Genomic DNA, 11,770 nt, shown 5'->3' with positions numbered 1-11,770 from the left:
TTGATTACTAAACTGGACAGGTTGCATCCAGACAAAGAGGCAGCTGAAGCCTCTCAACCAAAACCCCCGAGGTGTCTGTACATGGGCAATTGGGTTTGGGCCAGGAACTATGGTCAGGGGAATTTGTGGGCTCCTGGTGAAATCACCAAGGCATCTGGACCCCTATCTTATGAAATGGGGTTGGAGGGAGGGCGAGTTGTCAGAAGACACATTGATCAGCTCAGGAAAAGGTTTCCAGAATGGCCACTAAGTGAGGACTGTATCATAAGTCCCTCCCAAGGTCCTCAAACTTGTGGCCAAGCCAGCCCTCACTTGGACCACCAGGGTTTTTCCTTCTCAGTGGAGATGGATTCTGAGGAAGAACCGGGTAGCACAGGAGTGCAACATGGACCCCCTGACAAAGCGAAACAATTGAATTTCAGCAACTGCTGTGCCTACTCTGCTGAACAGACTGACTCTGGGGTGGGCCAACCTGGTGAGGCCAGCCAGAGTGTTTTGAATCCCCTTGACTCAGGAGCACAAAGGGACACAAATCTACCCATCCCACTGGGTAAGTTGGTAGACCACAAAGTGATGGGAACTGCAAGATGTTCATCTAGGCCACACAAGCCTCCTGCATACCTCACAGATTACATTGTAAAATAAAGTGATATATATTGTTGTAAAACTTGCTGCCACTAAACTACAGAACCTAGAGTTTGTGTAACTGTCTATTACCGCAAATGGAAACCTGATCATTGAGACGTTGTTTAATCTCATTGTAGTTCACAGTGATTATATTATTATTTTTATTATTATTTATCACTTTATTGTGTGTGCATTGATTAATAAGTCTCTACAACTGTCAAGACTAATTGTGGTTGTCATAGTTTGATCTAAGAGGGGAGGGGTGTTATGTACTGGGTTTTGGTGATATACCATGTGGGTTGCTGGAGCAGCTAACGGCTCTCCAGCAACCCAGACTAACTGTCTCCTGTTCTGCAATTGGCTAGCCGCAGGCGGCAAGAGTGGGTTCAAACCTATTGGCTGCCGCCTAGGGGCTAGACTATATATTGCGGCTGGTTGCAGCCCATGTTTCAGTACAGTTCTAGCAAGAAATAAAGTATGAGTTATCCTGTACTCAGCCTCGTGTATTCATTCCTGCACCTAAGAGCCCACTACTTAACAATATTGATGCTTTGAGACTCCTTTGATATAGTTTCTCCTGCACTGGACACAAAGCAGGATATGGAATGGTACCAGAGGAGAAGGAGCTAATCTTCCCCAATGCTTTCTTGAGAATAAGCTTCACTCCAAAACAAATGTATACTGTGGCAAGAGAAAGTAGCAACATTTTATTATTTCCAAAACAAATATCAGTTAGTATATTAAACAGACATCTCAAGAACATACAAATTAAGAAGAAATAATATTCTGGCCATAAATCTTTCCTTCTTGAGCAAAATCAAAACATGAATGGTTGCACTTTCAAAGCTATTCATGAAACACTGCTATGCTCCTCTTTAAACCTTCTTTCAGAGTTTTATTTTCTTTTCTAAAATGGAGCAGTAGATCTCCTTAGTCATGGGTATGTAGTTCTTTTCTGAGTCATCCAGGAAGAAGAAGGCATCTTTGATGTTGGCAGGATTGAATCCATCCCTCACCAACTGACCTTTGAGCTGCTTGAAAGTTCCTGTGATCTCCAGCTTTTCCTGCAGGAAGTATAAGACAGCAGTGAGAACAGAATCAGGAGTAACTCCTTCTCTATTGCCCTGCCTGAGTAACAAAGCCAGTGAATGGTGCTTCCCTTACTGCCCTAGTGTGAGACAAATTAAAGAAACTGATACAACTTTGTTTTTCCTTATCTTCCTACTCTTCGTCCAGCTGATAGTTTTTCTGTCTGCTGTTTGCTTTTACTGTGTTTAGCAGGGCTTCCTCTTGCCTTCTTCAGTCATTATTATGGGATATTGCCTTCTTTAATTTTCTCTATCCCCTCCCTGTATCTCCTCTGGCTTCCCTTTGTGGTACCTTCAGTACCCCTTCCGTCTCCTCCACTCCCCACAACCATCACCACATTGTCTTTTTCAACCTTTACCCAAGGCTTTCCCCATCTTCAGCTTCACCTCTGCCCAATGTTTCCCTCCTGCTTTGTCCAACCTGTCTAGTTCATAACAGCCAGTCCTGTTCCTCTGTGCAGAAATATTGAATATGAGTATATAAAACTTTTCCCCTCCTTTTCAGATTTCAGATGAATTTATATACACTCTATTTTCATTATTCCCATTTTTTGTTCCTATTATATTTTTTAAAATCATCAATGTACTTCAAAATCTTAAAAGACGATGCAGTAAAAGTGCTACACTCAATTTGCCAGCAACAGTGGCCACAGGATTGGAAAAGATCAGTTTACATTCCAATTCCAAAGAAAGGCAGTGCCAAAGAATGTTCAAACTATTGCACCATTGCACTCATTTCTCATGCTAGTAAAGTTATGCTTAAAATCCTACAAGCTAGACTCCAGCAGTATGTGGAACGAGAACTACCAGAAGTACAGGCAGGATTTCAAAGAGACAGAGGAACTAGAGATCAAATTGCCAACATACGCTGGATCTTGGAAAAAGCTAGAGAGTTCCAGAAAAACATCTACTTCTGCTTCATTGACTATGCTAAAGCCTTTGATTGTGTGGATCATAACAAACTGTGGCAAGTTCTTAAAGAGATGGGTGTACCAGACCATCTTATTTGTCTCTTGAGAAACCTATATGTGGGCCAAGAAGCAACAGTGAGAAGTGGACACGGAACCACTGATTGGTTCAAAATTGGGAAAGGAGTCTGGCAAGGCTGTATATTGTCACCCTGCCTATTTAACTTATATGCAGAGCACATCTTGAGAAAGGCAGGGCTAGATGAATCAAAAGTTGGAATTAAGATTGCCGGAAGAAATATCAACAACCTAAGATATGCAGATGATACCACTCTAATGGCAGAAAGTAAAGAAGAACTAAAGAGCCTCTTGTTGCGGGTGAAGAAGGAGAGTGCAAAAGTTGGGTTGAAACTAAACATTAAGAAAACCAAGATCATGGCATCCAGCCCTCTCAATTCCTGGCAAATAGATGGGGAAGATTTTATTTTCCTGGGCTCCAAGATGACTGCAGATGGGGACTGTAGCCAAGAAATTAAAAGACGCTTGCTCCTGGGGAGGAAAGCCATGGCAAATCTAGACAGCACACTAAAAACCAGAGACATCACCCTGTCAACAAAAGTGCGTATAGTCAAGGCTATGGTCTTCCCATTTGCAATGTATGGCAGTGAAAGTTGGACCATAAAAAAGGCTGAGCGCCAAAGAATTGAGGCCTTTGAACTGTGGTGCTGGAGAAGACTCCTGCAAGTCCCTTGGACTGCAAGGCGATCAAACCGGTCAGTCCTAGAGGAGATCAACCCTGACTGCTCTTTAGAAGGCCAGATCTTGAAGATAAAACTCAAATACTTTGTCCACCTAATGAGAAGGAAGAATTCACTGGAGAACAGCCTAATGCTGGGAAAGATTGAGGGCAAGAGAACAAGGGGACGACAGAGAATGAGGTGGCTGGATGGAGTCACTGAAGCAGTAGGCGTGAGCTTAAATGGACTCCAGAAGCTGGTAGAGGACAGGAAGGCCTGGAGGAACGTTGTCCATAGGGTCACAATGGGTCAGACACAACTTCACAGCTAACAACAAAAACATTTTTAAAGCAAAGAAATGGCATGCAAATACAAACTCAGTTGAGAGCTTCCTTTACTGGCCATGTAATTTACTCTAGTTATTTTATTGATCAAATCAAGCCTACTTTTGATTTCTTTTCTGTTTATATTCTGAATGGCAGCAGCATTTCGATTTCTGTTATACTTCATGATGCTGAAGTCTGGGGTTATTTTTTCTAATGATTTCTTAGGCTGTTGAAGCAAGAGCCTAAATCAGTCGTTGCTCACCTGGATACGGATGAAGCGGGGTATGGCGTAGCTGGGCAAATAATCCTTGGTATGTATGAACAGCTTCTTTCCATCAAAGGGGCACCCCTCCTTCAGCCGTATCGCTGCCATCCCAATCTTTCCTTCATGCCCTGGAATAAACCAGAATAATTGACAGTGAAGCTACATGTTTTATGCAAAAAAGGAGCAAAACTGTTGGTTGCTAGTGCTAAGGCAAGCAGTTTTCATTCATTATTTACAATATCACCAAAATGGCCTGATGCTCCTCACTCTATCTTCTGTCCCTGTGAAGCTGACCACATATCACATCTCAGATCACGACTGATGATTTAGCCTTATCCTGCTACTTCCCATATCACAAAATATCCATTTTTTAAATGTAACTAAAGAATAGTTGTAGATAAGGAAAAATGCTGCAATTCTACTTGCAGTGCAAGGTAAATCTTCAAGATGGCACTAACTGAAAGAAAATATGGGACTCCTTACTCAATTCTATCTAACTTAGATTTTACTACCCTCGGGCTTGTATCAAGCTACAGAAGTCAGATAGCTGATAGACTGCAGGTTGTCTTGGTTTATATTTTAACAAGAAAAAAAGACAATAATAATTAATTAACAATCAATAATGATTAAGTTTAATAATTTCTATTATTATTATTATTATTATTATTATTATTATTATTATTATTATTATTATTATTATTATTATTATTATTATTATTATTATTATTATTATTATTATATTTTATTAGCATTTTTTTCTTTAACATAACATAGATCATTGTAAAACAGAATGTTGTCTGGGTGACATTTATAAAACAATCTTTAACAATTAATTTCTATAGTCTATATTCCATCTGTCAATTTCATTTGATTTCCCCTATCTCAAACGAATCATTCTTTGCAAGACATTAAATTAAAACAGTTTTGTTTAACAACAGTTAAATGTAAAGTTTCAATAATCTTATAAATCGTTTTAGTTGCCTTATCGTAGGTCCTGGCACTATATTTATTTCAGCTTATTTCCCCCCCCCCAAAAAAAGAATATTTACAAATAACAATCTTTTTTTAACACTTGACTGTATTTTCATTGGTGAATTTCATTTTTTTCCTCCCTTCATGCAAACCCTCTCAAACTTTATATTTCCCAGTCAATAAGTAAATGTAAAAAGGAGAGAAAAAAAAGGCAATAAAGAACAAGAACAACTTATTTCTCCCTTAACATTCTAAATATTCTTACAGATAACAATCAATTCAACATTCAACTATATCAACATTTATGAATTTAATTCTGTTTTTTTCATATAGACCCTCTATATTTTTATATTTCTTAATAAAAATACTAAGGATAAACAGATATAAAGTTAAAGAGCGAAAGAAAGAAAAAAAGAAAGAAAAGAATATATATATATACAGTATATATATAGAAAAAGAGGAGGAAAAGATATATATTTCTTCCAATTCAAAATATATCCATTCCTTCAATTTCCACTCTTCTCAACCTATACTGAAGATATATTTAATCTATTTAAGCTTTAAACATTCCCTTAAATATTTCTAGTCATCTAGTCCTCTAAAGCTCATTTAAAACATATCTTTTATGTTTTATTCCTATTTAAATCATTCCAACTTAAAAGAATAAAGCAAAAGAGCAAAAGAAAAAGGGAAAAAGGAAGAGATTTTTTTTCTCTGAGAATAACATATTTCAAAAATTTTCTCATTGTTTAGCCAAATTCAAATAGATGGCTCTTCTTTCCCCTATTCTTCAAATTGTTTAGAAATATTAAAATATTTCCCATTTGAATTAAATCATAGCTTTTTGTTTTATATAGTTCCATCTTCCAATCTCTTTCCTCAAAGTTGCATTTAATCATCTCCGGTATCTTTCCCTGAAAGAATTCTTGAAGTGAAGTTGAATTGAAAATAAGTTGGTTCATACTCTCAAGGTACTTCTGTATTATCTTGTAGTTTAAAATCATTATCCTTTGGGAGTTTTGCTGCTTAATGTATAATTCCTTCTGTAAAGCAAGTATTTCAATTTTTTGTTCTATATTTTCAGAGATTTCTTGAAGTGAAATTACATTGAGAATAAGTTGATTCATCCTTTCAAAATTATTCTGCATCTCTATGTGATTTAAAATCATTGTCCTTTGAAAGTATTGTTGCTCATCACATATATCTTTTTGTAGTATATTCATTGTTTCAGCCATGTATTGTTTACACAAGTGCAGTCCAAGAGCTTAGAAGTTCAAAAACAAAGGAAAAGAAGGAAAAGAAATCCTCATCCACCAGCAGGTGTCAGCATTTACTCATTTATCATGTCTTTGTACTTGTTTTCCAGACTGTGACAAGGACGCAACCCAAACAAAAGAGAAAGAACAAATCTTCCTCCCCCTCTCTCTTCAAAGATATTATCTTGGGGATTTCTTCTTCAGAAAAAGTAAATAAGATAGAGAAAATCAATATTCTTACCCAGATTCAAACATGCTGTTTATTATTCGCTTTTTTGATTGCTTTTGACTTCTCTTGGTATTCAGCTGTGACTGGACACAATGTTAGCCAGCCTTTTCTTCTGTTTGTTTTGGGGGAGGGTTCTCCTGGGCTATTCGGAGAGATTGTCGTCTCTCCTAGGTCCCTGGAATTTCCTTCCTTCAGTACACCCCTCCAGGGTGGAATCTGGCCCCGTAGGATCCCCAACAAAAAGAAATTTCAGCCGGAGGATCAAGTTCTCCGGCTTTCTCTCACTGAAAACCGGAACAGTAAGTCTAAGTTTAATAATATTCATAATTAGTATATTAATTAATGATATATTTCTTTGATCTTCCCTTCTCCCATTTATGTTCTCCTTCTTCAGACTTAAACAAAATATAATTCTTAATATTTTCAATATATAAATGATTAGATATAAGCATTTTTATATTTATACAGATAATAATAATCTCTATGTATGACATTTTTTCAGCTTATATTATTCTTATCACCATCATCTTATTAGTTCACCATGAATCCTATTTTTGTAATTTTTGTTTACGCTTAATTTCCCTTATATTCAATCCAATTCTTATCAGTCATAATTTCTTCATATGTTAGTTATCTAACTGTCCAAATTTTCCTCTTTAAGTACATCAACCCAATATTTTATGTAATGCATTATAAAAATACTTTCACTTATATTAATAAAAGTTACATCAACCCACTATTTTTACATTTCATATATTATGGGACATACTATATTACTTAAATCTCTTAACCCTCTTGTTATAGGGCCCCTTTATGTTCAAAATTCTCTATTATTATAGCCATATTCAAACAAGTGTTTGTTCATGTAATAGTCCATCTGGTAGGGCGAGTCAAATCTCTTGTATCTGTTTCTGGTCTTCTTTTGCCGAGTAGTTTTCCAAGTTGATGTGATCTGCTTACCAGACAGTTCCTGTGTTTTTGCAAATGTTGTTGGGAATACAAAAGATGAAGTAAGTAAAATAAATACTTTCTGTCCCCCAAACTTTGATGTTTTTCCTGGAAGTTCTATAGTCCATTCCATTTTTCTTGTTGTTTCAGAATCTTGTATATTTTTTCCTGTTTCTGTTAAATTGTAATTCTTTTCATTTATTTATTAGTATGATCAATTTGATCATATTCTTCTAATTTGTGGTCTGTTATCTGAGTTATTTGTTCATTTGTTGTTATTTCATGGGTGTTTTTTAATTATAGATTTAAATTAGAAATGTGCTTATTTAAATCATCAAACTTGTTTCCAATTTCCTCATGGTTTGAGTCTATTGTCATTTGTATTTGTCCTAACATTACATATATTTTCTCCTGGAAAGTATTTATCTTGCCTTGAGGTATTACTTCTGGAGGCCCTTGATTTTCCAGGCAAAATCCTTCAGGAGATAATATTGAATGTGGTGCCCTGTCATTTTTTGATAGGTATGTGATATCCATGTTGTCTCCCCTCCTTCAAATAATCTTTCATCAATGTTTTAATTCAAGAGTCAATTTATCAGTCAATCAAAATTACAGTTCAGTGTGTTAAAAAGGTAAAGGTTCCCCCGCACATGCGTGCTAGTCGTTTCCAACTCTAGGGGCCGGTGCTCATCTCCGTTTCAAAGCCGAAGAGCCAGCGCTTGTCCGAGGATGTCTCCATGGTCATGTGGCCGGCATGACTAGATGCCAAAGGTGCACAGAATGCTGTTACCTTCCCACCGTAGTGGTCCCTATTTTTCTACTTGCATTTTTACGTGCTTTCGAACTGCTAGGTTGGCAGAAGCTGGGACGAGTAGCAGGCACTCACTCTGCTACACGGCACTCGGGATTCGACCCGCCAAACTGCTGACCTTCTGATCAACAAGCTCAGCGTCCTAACCCACTGAGCCACCACGTGCCTTCAGTGTGTAAAGCCACTTTAAATCCTTCATGTAGATTCTCCTCTAAAAGATTAGCCAAAGGCCAAAGTTTTTCTTTTCCATAAACAGTTCTTAGATTTAAACCACAGTCCAAGTGGGGGGGGGGTTCCTTTCAGACACTTTTTAATCTTGTAGTTGATTCTTCCTTTTTTCCCAGCTGTCTTCAAGGTAATTTACAATTCAAAGGAACAGCTTTTTCTTTATTTCTGGGCATTCTGCCAATTTCCAAGTCCTTATTGTTAGTATTCTATGCTCTGATTCTCCACTAGATGTCAGCAGTTAGTTCTTTTTTCATTTTTTTTTCAAAATCAAAAAGTTATTTTTTGTTATATATTTTTATAATTCCATCAAAACTCTTTAGGGTATAATCTTGACAGTTTTTTAGTTCATAAACTTGTCCAGACTGTAGTATTTTAAATTGAATTTTAATATATTTCTTCCCTCCTTTAATATTAATTTGCTGCTTCCATCTATAAGGGAATGAGGATATAGTCCCCTCACTTCACTTCTGGAAGTTTTCTTACTTTGGGGATCTTTTCAAGGATTTAGATAGTAGATAGAAGAAAAAAGATCAGTACTCTCAACAATTCCAAGCATGCTGTTCACCAATGTTTGGGTTTGTCCTCTGGAATTTCGGCTGCAAGTAGCTTGGGCTAGACCAGGGGTGTCAAACTTAATTTCATTGAGGGCTGCATCAGCGTTGCAGTTGCCCTTGGGGGGCCAGGTGGGTGTGGCCAGGGTGGGCGTGGGCTACTGGATGGGTGTGGCTGGAGTGTGTGTGGCCTACTGGATGGGCATGGCCAGCTCTACATCATTCTCATCAAGGGTAACTATAGGGGCCTAGGCAGGAGTGGGACAGATCTGAGGGTCTCTGGCAGAAGGAGATCGGACCAGGGCAAGTGCCAAGTCATGGTCCATTGGAGAAGCCTTATTGTTCCTCTCAGGCCATGCGGGGGGCAGGGCTGGACAGTGGTGCAGAGGTCAAATGCCCAGCCTGGCTCTCAAGCACCCATGGCACTAAGCCCAGCTCCACTTCCCCAAGGGGGCACACAGCTGCAATTATCTCCTCCTCAAGTCTGCTGCTCCTGTGCTTGCTCTCCTTAGCCAGGTTGCTCATGATGGGTACGAGAGCAAAGTCAAAAGAGAGGCCCAGTCCCTCTCCATGTGAGGAGACCTGGCTTTTTATCCAAAGCTTCCTTAGCAATAGGATGGGAGACCCCCCCCAGGATAGGTCAGGAGGAGGGGACAAGGGGATGGTGAAAGGGCAGCAGGGAAGGACTAAGGCAGGACTTCCCTCAGACCCTCACTCTCCTTCCTTCCTTCCTTCCTTCCTTCCTTCCTTCCTTCCTTCATTCCTTCCTTCCTTCCTTCCTTCCTTCAAGTGGTGGGAAAATATTTGAGATGAGGGAGGGAGAAAAACAGGCAAGAAATGCAGCTGGGGAAGTGTCATCCTTTGTGAGGAATGAAGAAATGCACCATCACCTGGAAGTGGCCAGCACATGGCCCTCGCCTACTTCACATATCAGGCTTGGTGGGCTCTGGGGAAGGGGATGCCACGAGCAGCATGAGAGTCGATGTTACCTGCGCAATGCTGCCCAGCCCCCAGCCTGCCCAGTTTTGGCAGGCAGCGAGGTGCTCTCCTCAAAGTGCTGAGAGGCTGAGCCAGGTGGCATGAATCTGAAGAGAAGCGCAATGCTTCCCAGCCCCTAGCCTGCCTGAAGTAGGCAGGGCCATGTGCTGGCCACTTCCAGGCAATGGTGCATTTCTTCATTCCTCACAAAGGGTGATACCTCACCAGCGTGTGCCCAGTGGGTGGGGCTGACATGGCAGGGGCTGGTCCCTTGCTATTTCCAGATGGCCTTGTGGAGCTAAGACTGAATGCTTTTCAGCATAGATGGTCACCACGAAATTGTACATTGGCTCCCGGCCGGCCTGGGCCAGGGCCAAGGCAGTGGGGGCCGTTCCCTCACTGTTTCCAGGATAGGTTCACGGGCAACATGAAACACTTCACAGGCCGAATCCGGCCCCCGGGCCTTGTGTTTGACATTTCTGGGCTAGACACTGATCTCACACTAGCCTTTCTCCTGTCGGGTAGGAGGACTTCCCCCAGATCAAACAAAGTGACCGCCATCACTTCATGATCAATGGGGTGTCCCTCCTTCATGGTCACCTCTTCGGGGTGACTTTGGACCCATCTAGGGTCCCCCTGGCAGGATGAAACTAGCCGGGGGGGGAGGTCCGCTCTTGTGCAGCCATGCGCTACAGGTGCAAAACCAGAAGTCCTGCAGGTGGCTACTCTTGAAGACCACATGGAATCTATAATTGATTCAAATGACACTCCTTGGTCATATAAGTCCTGGAGTATGCCCCTCTTGCCAGATCTTGTGCACTGAGTAAAAGTAGTAAGAGAGAAAGGTTCTCTCAAATAACCTGGTCCCATTTCATGTAGTGCTTTACTTTGCACCTTGAACTGAAGACAGAAACAAATGGGCTACCAATGTAGCTTGGAGGTCAGAGGTGTAACATGCACTGATCAGGGATTGCACATAACTGCCCATGCAGCCACATTTTTCACTAGATGAAACTTTTAAGATACTTTTCATGTAAAGTATGTTACAGTAATTCAAAACAAAGATGATCCTCTGAAGCTGCTCTATGACCACCTTCTCAACAACCTTGCTTTAAAAAGGAAGATTGGAGATTGGATAAAAATTGTCCAGAACAATTCGGTCTAACAATACCTTTTTGAGGAAAGGTTGAACCAGCACCTCTTTAAGGGAAGGAGAGCCACCCCTTATCTCAAGAAAAAAAAATACATCTAACACCCCACCGTGCATCACATCATGGGAAGATTTAGCCAACCAGGAGGGACATGGATCTAATATAATGTTCAGCTCACAGTCATGAGGACCCTGTCAATTCCTCAGGTACAACAAGATCAAACTGCCCTCACACTACTAGGCACAAGCTCTACTTGTCATAGGAACTAATTACTGAGTCTCCTTGAAGGCATACTCCAGGTCCCTTCCTTTAAATATTGTCATCTTATGGGTCCTTAGAAGTGTGCCTTTTCTGTTGCAGTTCCTACCCTATGGAATACCCTCTTCCTAGATGTCCAAATGGCTCCTACCCTACGGTTGAGGAGGCATACAAATTAATAAAGTTAGGGTTAAGGTGAACTTATGATTCGGGATATTGCACAATCCCCCTAAATGGGTAAATCCAGTAACCAGATTAAGCATCTTCTGCAAATAAGATTTCTAAACGTGCATTGAAAAGGGTGTGTAGAAATGTACATAGGTGTTTCAAACTCACCTGGCACTGGTACTCCATATACATTGACTTCCTCAATGATATCCAAACTTGCCAATATCATCTCAACCTCAGTAGTGGCCACGTTCTCCCCTTTCCAGCTG

At 40.1% G+C, this 11,770-nt stretch overlaps 1 protein-coding gene across 1 annotated transcript in view; it reads right to left on the bottom strand.

Moving 5' to 3' along the window:
- Positions 1-1,326: 1,326 nt before the first annotated feature.
- Positions 1,327-11,770, bottom strand: part of LOC308678928 (long-chain fatty acid transport protein 2-like) — a gene marked incomplete at its 5' end in the record, with an annotated part of 31,231 nt that continues 20,787 nt past the window's right edge. The window contains 3 exons of the mRNA XM_081346159.1: positions 1,327-1,691; positions 3,949-4,079; positions 11,670-11,767. Of these exons, the coding sequence (XP_081202285.1) occupies positions 1,515-1,691; positions 3,949-4,079; positions 11,670-11,767 (406 nt within the window). The 3' untranslated portion in view covers positions 1,327-1,514. The remainder of the gene's footprint in view (positions 1,692-3,948; positions 4,080-11,669; positions 11,768-11,770) is intronic.

The sequence above is a fragment of the Vipera berus genome, assembly GCF_964194415.1.
Source record: "Vipera berus genome assembly, chromosome: Z".
NCBI classification, from domain to species: Eukaryota; Metazoa; Chordata; class Lepidosauria; order Squamata; family Viperidae; genus Vipera; species Vipera berus.
Note: the sequence above shows the minus strand (reverse complement) of the source record. Positions and strands in the feature narration are given on the sequence as shown.